The 17518-nt window shown below is 54.8% G+C and overlaps 4 protein-coding genes across 5 annotated transcripts; 2 read left to right on the forward strand and 2 right to left on the reverse strand.

The window, feature by feature from the left end:
- Positions 1–557: 557 nt before the first annotated feature.
- LOC307193411 (lymphocyte antigen 6 complex locus protein G6f-like) lies at positions 558–3348 on the forward strand (the record flags this gene model as incomplete). The annotated part of the gene is made up of 6 exons (XM_079935323.1): positions 558–615; positions 1121–1450; positions 1535–1798; positions 2757–2912; positions 3054–3120; positions 3254–3348. 6 exons carry the CDS (start codon positions 558–560, stop codon positions 3276–3278), a joined length of 900 nt encoding a protein of 299 aa, XP_079791449.1. The 3' UTR covers positions 3279–3348.
- A 1788-nt stretch (positions 3349–5136) lies between these two features.
- LOC307192393 (lymphocyte antigen 6G6e-like) lies at positions 5137–6512 on the reverse strand (the record flags this gene model as incomplete). Its single annotated transcript, XM_079933217.1, has 4 exons — positions 5137–5148; positions 5343–5525; positions 5626–5815; positions 6421–6512. 4 exons carry the CDS (start codon positions 6510–6512, stop codon positions 5137–5139), a joined length of 477 nt encoding a protein of 158 aa, XP_079789343.1.
- A 4250-nt stretch (positions 6513–10762) lies between these two features.
- LY6G6C (lymphocyte antigen 6 family member G6C) lies at positions 10763–13482 on the reverse strand. The gene is made up of 3 exons (XM_079933997.1): positions 13369–13482; positions 11880–11990; positions 10763–11425 (listed from the first exon to the last, which is right to left on the reverse strand). Exons 1-3 carry the CDS (start codon positions 13418–13420, stop codon positions 11211–11213), a joined length of 378 nt encoding a protein of 125 aa, XP_079790123.1. The 5' UTR covers positions 13421–13482; the 3' UTR covers positions 10763–11210.
- Positions 13483–14741: 1259 nt separating this feature from the next.
- Positions 14742–17112, forward strand: MPIG6B (megakaryocyte and platelet inhibitory receptor G6b; the record flags this gene model as incomplete). 2 transcript variants are annotated; one of them, XM_079933995.1, is made up of 6 exons in its annotated part: positions 14742–15346; positions 15569–15916; positions 16075–16165; positions 16526–16566; positions 16697–16776; positions 16906–17112. In XM_079933995.1, exons 1-6 carry the CDS (start codon positions 15286–15288, stop codon positions 17110–17112), a joined length of 828 nt encoding a protein of 275 aa, XP_079790121.1. In that variant the 5' UTR covers positions 14742–15285. The 2 variants fall into 2 exon arrangements, with proteins under 2 accessions (XP_079790121.1, XP_079790122.1); XM_079933996.1 differs by lacking the exons at positions 16697–16776; positions 16906–17112 and adding an exon at positions 16677–16696.
- Between the last annotated feature and the right edge of the window lie 406 nt (positions 17113–17518).

Here is a 17518-nt window from a genome sequence, read left to right on the forward strand (position 1 = left end):
TCCTTCTCCTTGAGTAATAACTTAATATACTCATCAGGGGCTCAGAAGAAGTCTGTGATGTGCCAGGCAGCCACAGAGAAAGTCATTCTAAGTCCTTTAGGGAGTACTGACTGGATGTGCAGTCTTGCGCTGGGTTCCCTGGAAACCAATATGAAGACTCAGCTTCTTCCCTCATGGCTGGTGTCTCTTGGGCTGGAGGAGAGAACACGGAATGTACTTCCAGACTGATGGGAGGTGGACAGCCGTGACCCCTTCTGCACAGGCTTCTTCTTAGCGCATAGAGTCTTTGTTCTGAGTCCTTCAGCTGGTGTGGAGTCTGAAGGGTGAAGAGGTCATCTTTGGAGTGGCCTGAACTTGGTCTTCTCCCTCTTGGCACAGAAAGGTGGTTGTCACTTTTTCCCCCATTAGACATGCAGCTGGGCTTTATCTCCCCAGCATTCCCATCCCCTTCAAAGGCCCATGTCACTCCAGACTAGGGAGTATGGGCCTTTATCTGGGCTCTGTTTCCTCCCTGGGGATAGCAGGTCCCAGGCAAGAGAACTTGGTAAGCTCTCCCCATGGCTGACTTATTCCTCCTCCTTCTGTGCCTACATGGGCTCCCCCAGGCCGCTGCAGGTAAGGAGCAGGAGTTGAGGGGTCCTTCACCTATTCACAGGGTTGGGAGGGACTGCTGCTGTTTCTCCTTAGCGGCCTGGGGAAGGCATCTGTCTCAAGAAGATAGATTTACCCCAGTTGACCTCCCCCTGCCTCTAATACTGGGAAAGATCCAGAGTCAGCGAGGGTCCAGGTCAGGTACAGTTTCCTTTAGAAAATAAGAACGGACAAGTGAATGCTCATCCAGAAGAGGAGAAACAAAAGGGAGGGGGATGGGCATTTGTCAACGATTCCAGCCTTTTCCCTCTTGCCCTCAGATTCCCTCACTTGCCAGGAGAGGTGGGGAAAGCCCCGCCCTCTTCTCTCCACCTTACTTTTTTGTTGCTGTCACTCGAGAAAAGTGCTCACAGTCAGGCCCAGTGCTGGGGGGGACCCCAGAAGGGGAAGAAGCCAGGGGTAGGAGGTTGACGGGTGGGGTTGTTGACCTGATGGAGGTCTCTGGTCTCACACAGCCCCCTCCCCACAGACAACATCCAGGCCATCTATGTGGCATTGGGGGAGGCAATGGAGCTGCCATGTCCTTCACCACCCACCCTGGATGGAGACGAATTCCTGTCCTGGTTCCGCAGTCCTGCAACAGGCTCCTCCACTGCTTTAGTGGCCCACGTCCAAGTAGCCAGGCCAGCCCCAGACCCTGGGAAGACTGGAAGGGAATCCAGGCTCAAACTCCTGGGAAACAACTCTCTGTGGCTGGAAGGGTCCAAGGAGGGAGACGCTGGGCGGTACTGGTGCGCCGTGCTGGGTCACCGCCACAAGTACCAGAACTGGAGGGTGTATGATGTCTCCGTGCTCAGAGGTGAGTGGGGAGCATGCAGACCAGGGGCCACTGGGAAGCAGGGAAGCCCAGACAAAGAACTGAGGAGTCCCTCTCTCCCTCCAGGATCCCAGTTCTCTGCGAGGGCTGCAGATGGATCCCCCTGCTCTATCCTCCTGTGCTCTGTGGTCCCCACCAGACGCCTGGACTCTGTGACCTGGCTGGAGGGGAAGGGTCCTGTGAGGGGGCGTGTGCAGTCCTTCTGGGGTGATGGAGCTGCCCTGCTCTTGGTGTGTCCTGGGGAGGGGCTTCCTGAGCCCAGGGGACGTAGACCAAGAAACATCCGCTGCCTCATGCCTCAGAACAAAGGGGTCAGCTTTAGCCTGGCAGGTAAACTGATGGACACTAAGGGAAGGGATGTTGCCTCCGACACATCCCGCACTGCTAGCTAGGGGAGGGGGCGAATCTGTTATTGGCTGTTTTTATCCTCCGCTGCCTGGAGGAGGAGGGCTTTTTTCTCACTGACTGAATCTGTAACAGAGAAGGGGGCTGGTTAAGCCAGCTTTCTGATGGAATAGACCATCAGTCAAGAGGGAGAAGAGGAATTCTGGTGGAATATACCTTTGTTTAGAAATAGGATAATCTATGACCTTTGTGGAATATCCCTTAGCAGTGAGGAAGAAGGTAAGAATTATTGCTGGGGCGGTTGTCTTTTGAAGAAAGGATATATGCACTGATGTTATAATGGCCCATTGATGGTGGAGGCAGAAGGAGAAAAAATATATAATTGTTTTACAATAAGAAGTCCATTATACAGAGAAGGAATGCTATTGGATGTAGAACAACCCATTTACAAGGCATGAGGGAGGAGCAAATGACCATTATTTTTGTAAGCAGAGGCCAACTAACAGGCAGTGACTGGGTTCTATTTCCCTCTACATCCTCATACCTAGTCTGGGGTCTGGCATGTGGTGGGCACTCAGCAAATACCTGTGGAGTGGATGAATGGAAGAATGAATAAACACAAGGCATTTTCTTTTTTTCTTAAAAGGGTGGATTACTGTGAAGGGCTTGAGGAAAAAATCCCAGTTACGGCTGGTGGTCCACCCTGGAGTTAGCCATCCATGTGTAGCCAGGGGGGCAACACCACTCTCTGTCAATGTTGGTTTATGGGATCAGGGTGAGAGGCCTGGAAACAGGCAAAATGGGGCGGTGGATATTGGGGGCAAGGAAGCCTTCTTTTGGAAGAGCCCAGCAGACTATGGGGGAAAGCCTTTCTTTGGGGCACGAGGGACAGACCCCCCTCCCTGCCTCCCTCCTCATCCCTCTCGTCTTGCCCTTACCGCAGCCTCCATGGATGCCTTCCCAGCCCTCTGTGCCCCTTCCACAGAGTGGGGTGCACCCTGGATCCTGATGCTGCTGCTCACAGTGGGCCAGGGGTTCACCATCGTGGTCCTCAGCGTCATGCTCTGGAGGCGGAGGGTCCAGGGGACTAAGCACAGAAGTGAGTCCCTCCTTCCCAGAGGGGTGGGCTCATATCTTGCCTCTATACCCTGTCTTCTCTAGGGGAGGAGGGGGGTAAGGAATATAGCTCTGAGTTATCTGTGACTTCTCTGCCACACCTCATATGGCTCTTTCTCCCCAGATGCCTCGTTTCCTCAGTTCAAACCCGAGATCCAGGTCTATGAGAACATCCATTTGGCCCATCTCAGGTGAGGAACAACTAGGGGGCAGAGGCTTAAATCCCAGAGGAGACTGAGGTTGGGGTGGGGATGGGATGCTGGTTCCTGAGGACGTGGAGAATAGAAGTATCCTTAATGTCTTTCCACTTTGCAAAACCCACAGGCCACCTGCCCCTAAGACCAGGTGATCTCAACGACATCTGCTGGGAAGTGTGACCTGCTGTCTCCCTGGCCATCTGGCACCTGAAAGATTCCTGAAAACCTTGGCAAGGGGGCAGGGGCTGGGAGTGCTACTTCACAGTCCAGCTGGTCTCCAGCAGCCAAGCTTTCTGTGTGTGTGTGTGTGTGTGTGTGTGTGTGTGTGAAGGGGCTGGGGGCTGAAGGAAAGGAGAAGCATTATTCTGTGATGTCACCTATGAAAAGTGTGGTTTCCTGTCTCACAGAAGCCAGTGGAGGGGTGGCCCTGAGCCTGCAGTACCATGGGGTTGAGGGGAGCTTGGGGTAGCTGGAAGGGGTTGAGGAGGAGTGGGGATGAAGAAAAGAGACAGAGGAATCCAGAGACTTGAGCAGTGGTGGAGAATCAGTTATGGGGGAACCAAAGGACAAATGGGGGAAACTGAAGAAGAGAGAAGGGAAGAGGCCCAAGTCAGGGTAAAGGGAAAGAGATGGAGAGAGAGAGAGAACAAATAGAAGTACAAAGTGGGAGGACTGAGGGACAGAGAGAATGGAAAGAAGACTCAACTTGCCTCTAAATTAAGCCAGATCCCCACCCCTGTCTCATCCTCGCAAAGAAAAGAAATTGAGAGAGAAGCACCTCTAATCAGACCCCAGACTTCCTCAGATGGAAGTGGAGGGAACTGAGTCAGGATGGGGGTACCTGTGCCCCCCCTTATCCTAGGCGCTCCACTGTGGCATCCGGAGCAGGGAGCAGCTTACCACCCTGACATCCTGGGGGCCCCTGGGCAGGAGTGTCCACCGTGCTGGGTGGGCGAATTCCCTGGTGGGGTGAGTAATTGGGCCCTGCGTGCTTGGCTGTCAGTGAACCAGGACAAGTCTGGGCTGGTGAAGCGGGGGAGGGCACCGGTGCTCCCAGCGCCTAGCCTCACACAGAAATGAGCTGGTCTCCCGGCCATACCCTCACCACTCCACGAGGGGCCCCTCTGTGTGTCTACTCAAGCTTAGGCTTCGCTGGAGAAAAGCTTTCTCAGAAGTCTTACCTAAAGCCTTCACGCTGCAGTGGCTTAAGCTAAGTTAACGGCAAGAAGGAGGATATCAATGACAGATGGAGGGTGATGTGAAAGTTGTGGTTCACGTGCCAGCACCCCAGCCCAACCCACCAAGCAGCTATAGTTTGCTGTTAGAGCACATGTGTGTGCACATGCACACACACACACACACACACACACACACACACACACACACACACACACACACACACACACACACAGACATGGAGCAGTGTTACTGAACTCCCAGATAGTACTTTTTTTTTTTTTTTCGATACGCGGGCCTCTCACTGTTGTGGCCTTTCCTGTTGCGGAGAACAGGCTCTAGACGCGCAGGCTCAGCGGCCATGGCTCACGGGCCCAGCCGCTCCGCGGCACGTGGGATCTTCCCAGACCGGGGCACGAACCCGTGTCCCCTGCATCGGCAGGCGGACTCTCAACCACTGCCTCACCAGGGAACCAGAGTCCAGCAGGCGGACTCTCAACCACTGCGCCACCAGGGAACCAGAGTCCAGCAGGCGGACTCTCAACCACTGCTCCCCAGATAGCACTTTTATTATATTTACTCTTCATAGTTCCCCAAGCTCTCCTTCCTGACCTACGAAATTAATCTCTCCTAGCAGGACCCTCATCCTCATCACACCTGGTGCCCCTTCGATCCCCTTGCCTGGGACCCACAGCTCTGTCAAACGCCTGCCTTGCCAGAGAGCTGGGGCTGAGAGACTGCATCAGCCACAGACATTTAGAAAAGACCAGAGATTTAGAACAGGTGTTCTTTATGAGGCTGGGCTCCGGGTAGGTGCCTCTGGGCAGGAAGAGGCTAGAGCAGTGCCTGTAGGAATCGGGTTTGGGGAGGGGTCCGTGAAGGTGCTGGGCCCAAGGGGTGTGAGGTCTCTGTACAAGATCAGGTTCTTGGGCAGATCTCAGAAGTGTCTGTGCAGGTGTTTCCAGGGCCATGGCGATAGTGGAAGAGCCTTGGGCTGCAGGCTGGTGGAGGAGGTGGGCTCCCCAGGTGAGGCTGGCCACGAGGATGAGCGGGGTGATAAGGAGGAGCCTGGGGAGCCGATGCGGCATGGTGGCTGCATCGCACAGGTCCTGCTCGCAGCAGTGGTGCCGAGGAGTGTAGGAGAGTGACCGGTAGGTGGCATGGCCCTGCAGAGAGCGTCGGGTCCTTGGGAGGCAGGCTTTCCGCTCGATGACCTCACTGTTCTATGGGACAAAGAGGGAATGCTGAGGCAGGGCAGGAAGGAGGCAAGGGCCAGGAGGCCACAGGAAAGGCAGGACGGATGGCGGTGGGGAAGGCCTAGGGAGTCCTCCCTGAGGTACCAATACTGATGCCACAAACTTCATCATCCTGACGCTCGGTAGGAACAGGGTAGCAGGGTTTGGCGAAGTTGCAGGTGTAACAGTGGAGCCGTCTCCGGGCAGGGGAAGTGGCGAGACCTGTGGGGTCGGTGGAGATCAGGCAGGGAGGAGAGGCAAACAGGACAGGTGAGAGGCTGAGCCCAGATTTGAGAACGGGATGCACAGACAGAGGTGATACACAAAGTGGGGAGAGAGGAGCAGTGAAGTGGAGGGAAAAATAGACAGAAATAGAAAAAGAGACACAGAGAAGGGAGGGGGGATAATACAGGAAAAGGAAACGACGCAGAGGCACGAGGGATACAGGGAGTGTGAGAGACACACAGACATGAACAGAAGCCAAGAGAATCAGAGATGAGCACAGAGAATGACACAAAAAACCAGGCCGGGACGGGGAGGGGTTGCCAGTGAAGAAGTTAAGCAGATGGTGCTAAGTCAGATGAGAAAATAGGAATTAACATTGACCAAGGGGCCCAGCAAAGAAACAGGAGGTGAGATAAGGGTCAGGGGAGACAGAGGCTTGTCAAAGATGCCACAGGAAAGAGACAGTTATTCTCAAATGCCTTTGAAAGGAAATTTTTCTTGTTCCACCTCATCAGGCTGTCCTGAGACCATTCCCAGTAGCTTTTCTTTCCAAAACCCCTACAACTCCCTCCTTGGCATTTCTCAGCACCCTCTCCGCCACCCCCCACCCCCAGACCTCAGGCTCCTCCACAAGCCCCTGCCAGCACCACCACCCCACCCTGCACCCAGCCCCCAAGGATTCCCCAGCCCACCCTTATCCAGTGCCCCACCGAGGAACAGAATGCAGAGGAAGATGCTGGAGGTGCCCATGGCTGGACCCGGGGCTCAGGAGTCTGGGAGAATGTGACCTGCACCCAGAGATCCTAGAGTTGGAGAGATGGAGCATCTGAGTGAGACAGGGAGGGAGCAGTAAACAAACACACCTAGGGAGTGAATCTGAGGGTGGGGGACCAGATTTGGCAGACTGACAGAGCAGGGACCCTGTTCTCACAATTCTCACATCCTCCCTGTCTCCTACTAGAGCCTGCTCTTGCCTTAAGGGTGTTCTCCATTCCCGCAGCGTTGGTCTGTTACTCTTAGCTGCGTCTGTCGCTCCTGAACCGCTGTCTGTCAGCGTCTGTCACTTCCCCTCCTACCCCTTTCCCTCCCTCCCCTTGTCTCAAGCTGTTCTTTGCTCTCTCATCTCCTTGTTTTTGTTTCTCTGTCTTTTGTCCTTCTGTGCATTTAAGTCTGTCAAGGTCACTCTCCTTGACCTTGAGCCCCGGCCCAGAGTTGGCGAGCGGTGTTTGAGTGTGGGCTCAACAATCCCCCACCCACCGGCCCACACACAGAGCCCAGCTGCAGCTGCATAAGGGAGGACGCCGCCCAGCTTCCCATTCCTTTGATCCCCCCAAGCCTCAACATTCTTACCCCGTAATTATCTCTCCCAGCCTTACTGCATTAGAGGAAAGAATCATGGGTGCGGCCAGAGGGACTGATGTGTTTCCACCGGTGCAGGGATGAGGGTCAGAAAGACCAGGAAGGAAGGCAACGATAAGATTTGGGGAGTACGGGTGGTAGAGTCTGGAAGACGGGGGCTTAAGAGATTGGGGAGAAGAGCTGCACCTGGGGAATCAGGGCAGAACGTACTGGGAGTAAGAGGCAGACAGGGTGGGGGAGATGTGAGGTGGAGGTGAGGCAGAGGAGAGACAGGTATCCACTGAGCAGCAGTTTTCAAAACATTTGTCTCAGGACCTCTTTACACGCAAAAATTACTGAACACCCCAAAGAGCTTTTCTAATGTAAGTTATATCAATATTTGCTATATGAGAAATAGAAACAGAATATTTTAATAGGTTCATTTAAAAATAAAAAAACAATAAACTATTACGTGTTAACAAAGCATAGTTTTGCGAAAAATAATTCTTTTCCCAACAGTACAGTGGGAAGAGTGGCACGGCTTTACCCTTTGGGGAATCTATTTAATGTTGGGCTTAATAGAAGAACTAGAAGATGGCTGGGTTTTCACGTCTGCTTCTGCATTCAACCTGTTGGGATTTGTTGTTTTGATTGAAGTATCTGAAGAAAATCTGACAGATATGTAGTTGGAAGAGGAAGACGGTGGAGGACCCTCTAAAAGGGCCTTAGGGACCCGCAGGAGGTCTGGGGCCACCGTCTTAGAATTGTTCCTGAGATGGAAGAGTTTGGGGATGCCAGAGGATGCTGAGAGCTCTTTCTCCTGTGGGGGCCCCTCCCTGTCCCCACTGGGGCCCCGGTGGCTGCTGGAGGAGTCTCTTTCCTCCCTTTTTATTGCCCTATAAAGCCCAAGGCAAGCACAACTGGAGAAATCCCGCGCGCAGCAACGAAGACCCAATGCAGCCAAAAATAAATAAATAAAAAATTTTTTAAAAAAAGCCCAAGGCAAGGGGGATAAAAGGCTGGCAGAGTGGGGCCAGGGAGGCGGGTGGGCGGGAGGGAGAGGCGCTACAGACACAGGCAGACACAATGAACCCCCTGTTTGCTGGGATCCCGCTCAGCGCCCTGCTGTGGGCTGCCTTGGGTAAGGAGGCAGCCAAGGCGCCTGTCACAAAGGCCCGTCGCCCTGTGCCAGCCGCCCCCCACCCCCGCCCAGTTCCAGCACCTCTTCTCTCCTGCCAGGAAACCGCAAGCGGTGCTATGACTGCGGTGGAGGCCCCAGCGGCTCCTGCAAAGAGACCGTGACCACTTGCGGCCAGGGCAAACGCTGCGGCTTCCTGGAGGGCAAACCCCAACCAGACCTGAGACAGACCAAGCCATCTGGAAACCGTGAGTCCTCCGTTTGTCCCCCTGCCTCCAGCCCCTACTACTTCAGTCCTTCTGGCTTCCAGAACCTTCCAGGCTCAGTCTGGCTCTGGGCAGATGGTGCCGCTGTCAGAGTGGAGCGGTCTGTAGCCCCTTCTGGCTCCTGGCACTGAGCCCCTGGAAGCCCGCTGTCTGTGTGGCCCCACCCCCTCCTCTTTACCCTCCAGAAAGAGTCTCAGAGGCCCATTCACTCACAAATGGGTGAAAAGCTCCCTTGAAGGCAGGGACCAAAACATTCAGCCAAACTTCAACTTGCAGGCATCAGCTAGGGACCAGGGAGGTATGTGTGTGTGTGTATTCTAATTTTTTTTGTTTCTAAATAATTTTAGGTTGACAGAAAAGTTAATTTTATTAGAAAAATAGTACAGATCAGTACTGTATAGCCTCACCCAGTTTCCTCTAATGTTAATGTCTTATATAACCATAGTACAATTAGCAAAATCAGAAAATAACACCGGTTATTATTATTAAGGTCTGTACTAACCTACAGACCTTACTCAATTTAGCCAGTCGTCCCACTGATGTCCTTTCTCTGATCCAGGACCCACACCAGGATCCTACATTGCCTTTAGCTCTCCTGTCTTCTTAGTTGTCCCCACTCTGGGACAGTTCTGAGTCTTCCTTTGATTCCATGATCTTGACATTTTTGAAGAGTCCTGATGAGTTATTTTATAGAACGTCCCGCAATTTGGATTACCTGATATGTTCTCATGATTAGACTGAGGTCGTGAGTTTTTGGCAAGAAGTGATGTTGGTCCCTTTCAGTGCATCCCATCAGGGATTCACTTGGTTTCAGGGAGGTTTTTTTTTTTTTTTTTTTTTTTGCGGTACATGGGCCTCTCACTGCCGTGGTCTTTCCTGTTGCGGAGCACAGGCTCCGGACGTGCAGGCTCAGCGGCCGTGGCTCATGGGCCCAGCCGCTCTGCGGCATGTGGGATCTTCCCGGACCGGGGCACGAACCCACGTCCCCTGCATCGGCAGGCAGACTCTCAACCACTGCGCCACCAGGGAAGCCCGACAGGGAGGTGTTTTTTGAGGGGGCAGAGGATCCCTTTGGGCTCCTTGGAATCACATCTGCTCTGCCCCAGAAGGCAAGTCCTTAAGCCAGGAGTCCAACAGCCCAATCTCCTTCTCTCTCTCAGCCTCAGTGACCTTGATTCATCACCATGCAGCCTGCGTGGCGGCCCATCATTGCAGTCGAGTGGAAACAGAGGTGGTGGGAGACGTGACTTATATGACCCACAGGGACTGCTGCGTCTGCGACCTGTGCAACAGTGCTGTGGCGAGCACTGCAGCCCCCGCGTGCATCGTGGCTGCAGGGGTCACCGCCCTAGCCTGGCTCTTGCCAGGACTGTGGAGAGGGTAGTGGGAGTAGGGGAAGACAAGGGAGCAAGGGAGCAAGGGAACAAAGGGGATCTGAGGTGAGAAGATAAACACTCCTCTGTGAGCCATTAAAATCTACCGACCACTCTAGAGCTGACTGGAAAATTCCATCTTTTGTTGATGGGAGGGCTGATGGAGTAATGTGGGGGCAACCAGGCTCTAGTGTAGGGGTTATCAAGGATCAGTGGACTTAGTTGCAATGGTGCACTGCTTAACCAACTAAACCCCAAAGGACAATGGAGAATCTGCCCTATGTGACTCCTGCACCCTGTTGCTAGGGAGAATCTTCCTTAGCAACGAGGATCACTGAGGGGAGCAGGCTCTGGGCTGAGTGGGGGCCACCAGGAATCAATGAGCCTTGTTGTCTGGGCTTGTTCCCCTTCCCCGCATTTGCAACTTGGCTCCCAATATGACTACTTGGAATTGAGAAAGGAAATGTAAGCGCTGTGATAGGAGGGTGGCTTGGTGCCCCACATACTGGGCCAGGTGAGGCCTCTGGATCTAACCTGAGGGACTGAGGCCTGGAAGAGGGTCCCAGGTCCCATCCCCATGCAACTCTCCTACCCTTTCTGAGGAGCCCTCAAGCCACACTGCACCTCTTTCTTGGCAGTACGTCAGAGGTGTGGCCTAAATTTAAGGTAAATATTGCTTCTCCAAACACTGGGCCCTGTACGCCACCCCCCAGACACTGGAAGAGAGGATGGAAGCCTGCAAAACCTGTTTTTCCGTCTGCCCCAGCCCAGCGTCTGAGAGAAACTCCCTGAAGGGTTCTTGGGTGAGTGGTGAGTGTGAGGGCTGAGAGTGTTATTTCCTGGGAGGGCGCCTCTGACAATAGATCTTCTGATACACAATTGATCATATACAGACATTTATTACTCAAAATGGAAAGGGGTGAGCAAGGGGATGAGGTACGTATGGGAGCCAGGGTTTGGAGAATCAGCTCATACAGTGAGGTCATCAGGTCCTTCCTGGGAGCCTTCACTGGGGACAGGACAGAAACCCCATTTCAGGCCCAGATTCCAATCCCTCCTCACATAGGGCACAGGGGAGTTCAGGAGGCAAAGTGCGGAGCCCTTCTAGGAGACGATGGAGGATCTGGAGTGGTGTCAAGGGAAATGGAAAGAGACTCCAGAGAAGCAGAGTGGAGGGTGTGGGATGGAAGGATGGATCGGGGGACCACCGTCTAATTAAAGAAATGTGAAGGGTCTGGAGAAATGCTTTTCTGAGCAAAAGGAAGCAGAGGATACGAAGACACAAGAAGAGAGGCTAAGGCAGGTGGGAGGAGGGGCAGCCATGGAGCGAGTCTCAGTGCAACAGCCAGAGGCTAAGGCCAGCCAAGGAGGTAAGGAGGACAAGGGCCAGGGCCGGGGTGGGCCGAGGGGCTGGGTTATTGCAGTTGTCCTTGTTGCAGCAGGTGGTGTTATAGGTCAGGCCTAGCTTGTGGTTGGTTTGGTTGAAGGCCTCCCGACAGGGCTCTTCTGGTGTGCCACAGCGTAGGTTGGAGAAAACCCACATCTTCCCTGGGGTTAGGAGGGGGCAGTGGGGACAGTTAAGATGGGCACCTGGCATGCCTGTGTCCACCTCCCCACCCGTGCACCCCACCCAGGCTTCCTTCCTTCCCAACTCTGCCCTTGGCCTTCCCCTTCTGGATCTCTTCTCAGTCTAACCTTTCTCCTGCACTTCCTTACCCTGCCCCTCACCCCAATCCTGGTCCTATCACTTGCTGCCCATGAGGCTTTGGACCTGTTACTGTCTCTTTTTGAGGCTGTTTTCTCAGTATAATAATAGCACCCACACTTCATAGGGCTGTCATGAGCATTAATTGAAACAATCCTTGTAAAGACGTAGGATGGTGCCTGGCACGTAATAATCCTTGGTCAAATATTATCATTGCTGTAATTCTCTGTTCCACCTCAGCCCCAGCCATAGAGTCTCCCACTGGGCCCCTCTCCCCACTGAAGAAAGGAATGTTACCGAGGTACACATTTGTTGTCAGGCATTGCTGTCCTGGTTCCAGGTGGCAGAACTGCCGGTCCACACAGCCCAGCAAAGGGACCTTGTAGCAGGAGTGACAGCGAATGTCAGCTGGGAAGACACAAGTCGGGCTGAAGTGACGGAATGTCTGACTCACCTGGGGATGAGCCCAGCTGGTGGGCACGGTGGAGAAGAGCCAATCAAGTAGGTATTCTGACCTGTTTGTTCTGGTAGGGACAGAGAGGGTGAGTGATGCAGAAAAAATGCAAGTTGGGTGAGGGTGGAGTTGCTCTGTGAATGGCCCACACCCTAAATATCTTCCTTCACTCCACCCCATCTGGAGATGAGTCTAGAGATGCAGAGTTACCAACAATGGGGCTGGGGACAGATGAAATGTGAGAATACCACAGGGAAGGAATGGAGGTGGCGAGGGAGGAGATGAAGGAATTCAGAAGAGGTCACAGATGGAGTCTTGAAATAGGAAGAAACCTTAAAAGTAAAAATCATGGTGGTTACAACACTTGCAGAAATGGCTTGGAACTTGAGGCTGGCAAGAAAGCCACCTGGGGCCAGATTAGCAATGTATTCTTCACCTCCTGGGGCCGCCAAGAGCATGGGAAGAGGAACCAGACTTGAACTGAATCCTCCCACCCCGGTAGCTCTCTGACAGAAAGGAGAAGTATCTGGGAGACAGAGCATCAGAATCCATCCGAGCACTTTGCCAAAATGGAGAGGATGGGTGCAGAAAGGCAGAAGCTGGCACCCCGAACGTTTCTGCCGCATCCGATTCAAGGTTTGAGGGACGGAAGGGTTCAGTCAGTGGGTGGAGGAGCCTGGTGACTGCACCTCAGTGAAACCCACCTCACCCTGGGGGTGAGCAACCTTGGCGTTCCCTCCCTAGAAGGCCGGGAAATCTCCCTGGTTCCCTGGGAGGTTCTGAGAGGTCACTGGAGCCCTCCAGAAAGCTTGTGTTCCTGGAGGTACGCACCTCAGGGAGGAGCAGGGGGGCGATCTAGGAAAGGCCACTGCTCGAGGGACTGAGCACAAAGTCCCTGATGGAGTAGATGGGAGGAGGGGTCGCAAAAGAAGCCCCAGACTGGTTGCCTAGATTTCTGGGAGGACGCCCTGGCTGAGTGCAGGTGGTGAGAGGAGAAAGCAGGTAAGCTGGATCCTGGAGAGTTCTGTATCAGAGTGGGGCTGGCAGGGGAACTGGATATCAGGGTTTCCAAGGAGTGGGGAACAGGGGACCTGGAACCCTGGGCAGGTTAGAAGAGTGCGTCTTGGAGGTGGGGAAGAGTCGGAAGATGGAGACACGGGTCCTTGAGAAACAGAGCAAGGACCCTGTCACAGCGGGGCACAGGAGAGCTGAGCCAGTTGGGTCTGGGGACGCTTGGGATCTTGAGTAGCGGGTAGTGTAAGGCAGTGCCTGGGGCAGGGTGTAAAAGTCCTAACCAGGTGAACCAGGTCCTTGGGGCCCCCAGGTGCTCACCTGAGACCCAGCAGAGCAGAAAGGACAAGGTGATCAGCAGAAGGCCTTTCATGGTGAGGGTCCTGAGAACGGTAGCAACAGCAGCAGCTGACAGAGTAGAATTCCAGGGATCCTGCTCTGGGAGTTGAGTGGCCTTTTTGGAATTTATAGGCACAACAGTCCCGCCCTACCTGGCCTCTGGTGGCCCCTCCTTCCCCATTTAGGGACGGGCTAAGCGGGACCCAGCGGGGCAGTAGGGGTGGGGATGGCAGAGAGAGGTGGGGAGGGTAGGCAGGTGCACTAGTGGCCAACTCCATTTTGGTTCTTGGTTTCAGTCCAAGACACACCCTCCTGGCCCCCAGGAGTAACATCCCTATCTGCCCAGTCCTCTGAAGAAGTATCACCAAAGGCCTCTGTGATGTTACAGTGGCTGTGGTGGTGGCAGTGTCTTCTGGTTCCTGGGAAATGGACAATGGGGTGTGGCCCAAGCTGACTGCAAAATTTTGCTCCCTGGGGGGCATTGGTAGGGGTATGTGGGCAGAAATTGAGCACCAAATTAATCTCAGTCCACTTAGTTTTCCCAACCCCTCCTCAGCCACAGGATGGAGGAGTACGATTTGTGATGTGACCAAGAGCTTCTGTGATGTCAAAGCAGCAGAGGCATGGGCTGGAGCTGCCTGTTAGGGAGGGGCTGCCTCAGGCCCCCTGAAGGTTCTCAGGACCTCATCCTGGCTCCACCTGGGCTTGGCCTGGCCTTGGTTGCTCCAGTGCAGTGAGGGCTGATGAAGTCCTGGGTGTGGGGCTGTGCACCTGCTCCAAAGCACCTCCCCAATCAAAACCTGCCAATTTGGGCGGGCCACCTTGGGCCGGGAGGGATGAAGTGGGCACAGAGGGGTGAGGTAGCAGCTAAAATAAGAATAGAAATAGTAATAATGGCAAGCATATAGTACTCCTATGCCTTTGCCATTGTTCTAGGCATTTACTGGGTATGACTTTATTTAGTTCTCACAATACTCTGCGAGGTAGGTGCTTTTATTCCCATTTTACGGATGAGCAAGCAGGCCCAGAAAGGTTAAGCGACTTGCGCACATCACGCAGCTAGAAGGTGAAGTCGAGATTTGAATTCAGACAGCCAAGATCCAGAAACTGTGGTGTTCCCGGCAACTGCTATGCTTCAAGAGTTAAAGTCAAGGGCTTCCCTGGCGGCGCAGTGGTTGAGAGTCCGCCTGCCGATGCAGGGGACACGGGTTCGTGCCCCGGTCCGGGAAGATCCCACATGCCGCGGAGCAGCTGGGCCCATGAGCCATGGCCGCTGAGCCTGCGCGTCCGGAGCCTGTGCTCCGCAACAGGAGAGGTCACAACAGTGAGAGGCCCGCGTACCGCAAAAAAAAAAAAAAAAAAAAAAAAAAAAGGTCAAGGTCTTCCCTGGTGGCGCAGTGGTTGAGAATCTGCCTGCTAATGCAGGGGACACGGGTTCGAGCCCTGGTCTGGGAAGGTCCCACATGACGCAGAGCAACTACGCCCGTGAGCCACAACTGCTGAGCCTGCGCATCTGGAGCCTGTGCTCCGCAACAAGAGAGGCCGCGATAGTGAGAGGCCCGCGCACCGCGATGAAGAGTGGCCCCCGCTCGGTGCAACTAGAGAAAGCCCTCGCACAGAAACAAAGACCCAACACAGCCAAAAAAAAAAAAAAAAAAAAGAGTTAAAGTCTGCTAAAGTGCTTGTGTAAAGGGTCCCAGCATGAATTCTAAGTGAGCATTGGTTGAGGGCTGTGAACCTGCCTGCAAGGATTCCCAGAGGGATGTGGGCAGCTGGTGGCCCCTCCCCCACCCCTTATCGGAGCCCCCAGACCTGCGGTCTCCCCCTCCACCCCCCTCTGATTTCCCTCCGGTCTCCTTCGCTGATTCACTGGCCTCCTCTTCCCACCACATCGCAGCCATGGCCTTGGTTCTGCAGCTGCTGCCGCTGCTGCTGTCGAGGGCCCAGGGGAACCCCGGGGGTAAGCCATCCCAGGAAAGTCGGGAATGGGCGAGGAAAGACTGAGGCAGGAGGAGGAGGAGACCTGGTGCGGGTAGTGGGGGGGATGAGATGTGTATGGGAAGATCCAGGCTGGCGGGAGGGTAGAGGAGAGGGAAAAGGCGTAAGGGGGAGGGGCGTCTTGCTCTGTGGACTTGCCTTGACCACCGTCACCCGCAACACCCCCCCCCCCCGCCTCCCCTAGCCTCACTGGACGGCCACCCCGGGGACCGGGTGAATCTCTCCTGCGTAGGGGTCTCGCAACCCACCCGCTGGGTCTGGGCACCTAGATTCCCGGCTTGCAAAGGCCTGTCCAAAGGACGCCGCGCTATCTTGTTGGCCTCACCGAACGGGACCCCCACCGTGTCTCCCGTCCAGCCCTTTGCTGGCCGCCTACGTGCCCTGGACCTTGATATCCGGCGGCTGGAGCTACTCCTGAGCGCGGGGGACTCGGGCACCTTTATCTGCAAGGGCCGCCAAGAGAACGAGAGCCGTACGGAGCTTCACGTGCTGGGGGACCGGGCCTATTGCAGAGCTCCGGGGCCTACCCACGGTAGGTCCAGGCCTTCACACAAAGGGGACCTAACTCAGACACACGCCCCCGTCAGGGAGGAAGCCTGGTCTGGGGGTTCCTGAGTGGCGGAGCTAGCTCTCTGTCCCCGCACCCTGACCTCGGCATCCACCGCTACCCCGCTTCCAACGTTCCCGCAGGGTCCGTGTATCCCCAGACTCTAATCCCGCTGCTGGGCGCTGGGCTGGTGCTGGGACTCGGAGTACTGGGCTGGGCCTGTTGGCTGCGCAGGTGAGCTCTAGGGGCGGGGCCTGGTTGAAAGGCTCTCGACCACAGGCGGGAGGGGCAGGCCCAGAACTTTCGCGGGCCAAAACTACATCGGGAGCCCTCGGGTGTGGTTCGGAGACGAATGGGGGAGGTCGGAACTTGCGGGCGAGGCCATGCGCTGGTGGGTGGAGCCCTAGCTAAGGAAGCCAAGCTAGAGGCCGAGCTGGCTCCAAGCGTGGGCGGAACTATCTGTGCGGGTGGGAACCTAGGTTGTTTTGCTGGTCAGAGCCGGCCTGTTGCTGGGTTGTTGTTGGCGCGTCCTGGGGCCCAGAACAAGCGAGACAAGATTAGTGGTTCTTAGAGACTCTTATCCATCCCCTACAGGCGCTCGCCCCCTCACCCGCCTCGACCACCCCCCAGATTTGGTGAGACTAACTCCACCCCATTTGCCTTCCCCGCACATTCCCCACCCAATTCCTGAGTCTGAGCCCTTGCTGGGAGCAGACAAGTTGGTCACCTTCTCTCAATCCTTCAGCTCTGTCCCCCCCCACATAGTTCCATTCGTGAAAGCGGAGCCCCAGAGGCCAGTAGAGGAGGAAGAGCCCAAGATTGCAGGGGACCTGGACCAGGAGCCGGTAAAGGTTTGGGGGTGGGATGGGGGCTGGCCAGAATCCGTGAGTAAAGTGGACCAAGAAAGACAGAGGCTTGGATCCCCAAGGGAGTCAGACATCTGAGACCCTCCTACCTTCCTCCCCACCTTTCAGAGCCTGCTCTACGCAGACCTGGATCATACGGCCCTCAGAAGATCCTGCCGACTGTCCCCAGTGGTCCCTGCTGATGCCTCCACCACCTATGCGGTTGTAGTTCGAAAGGAAGCCCTTACTACCTCACAAGCTGGGGGCTCCCAGCTCTCCATAACACCCCTCCCCTTCTTGGCCCTTCACCTGGAAAAGGAAGGCACCATGGGATAGAAATGAGCACTAGACTGGGAGTCAGGAGATGGAGGATCCAGGCTATCTCTGCTGCTGATTTTGGTCCCCATCTCTCACACAGCTTCCAGGTCTCCTTCACCACTGATGTCCTTAAACCTGATCAAGCCCTGTCTCCCTATCTTAAGACATCAACAGCTCCTAGATTTTTGCCCTATCTCTTCCCTTCTCTCCACAGTCAAGCTCTTTGAACCAAGGGCCTACACCTGTCTCTTCCATTTTTCTCTTCACTCCACTCCCACTGCTCACGTGCTCGCCATGAGATTGCCAGTGATGTCCTAATAACCACACCCACTAGACATTTATTAGCATTCATCTGGCTTGGCCTTTGATCGCTCTTATTTAAGCTGTTTTTCTTTAATGCTGTTGTCTTCCTTCTGGACTCCTC

The sequence above is a fragment of the Stenella coeruleoalba genome, assembly GCF_951394435.1.
Source record: "Stenella coeruleoalba genome assembly, chromosome: 10".
In the NCBI taxonomy this organism is placed as follows: Eukaryota; Metazoa; Chordata; class Mammalia; order Artiodactyla; family Delphinidae; genus Stenella; species Stenella coeruleoalba.

Bases quoted from the DNA above. Each gene is read 5' to 3' on its own strand.
- LY6G6C (XM_079933997.1), bottom strand. From the start codon at position 13,420: ATGAAAGGCCTTCTGCTGATCACCTTGTCCTTTCTGCTCTGCTGGGTC. The intron at 11,991-13,368 runs GTGAGCACCTGG...GTGTCTTCCCAG, and splicing joins TCTGCTCTGCTGGGTCTCAG to CTGACATTCGCTGTCACTCC. The intron at 11,426-11,879 runs GTAACATTCCTT...TCCTAACCCCAG, and splicing joins GACAACAAATGTGTACCTCG to GGAAGATGTGGGTTTTCTCC.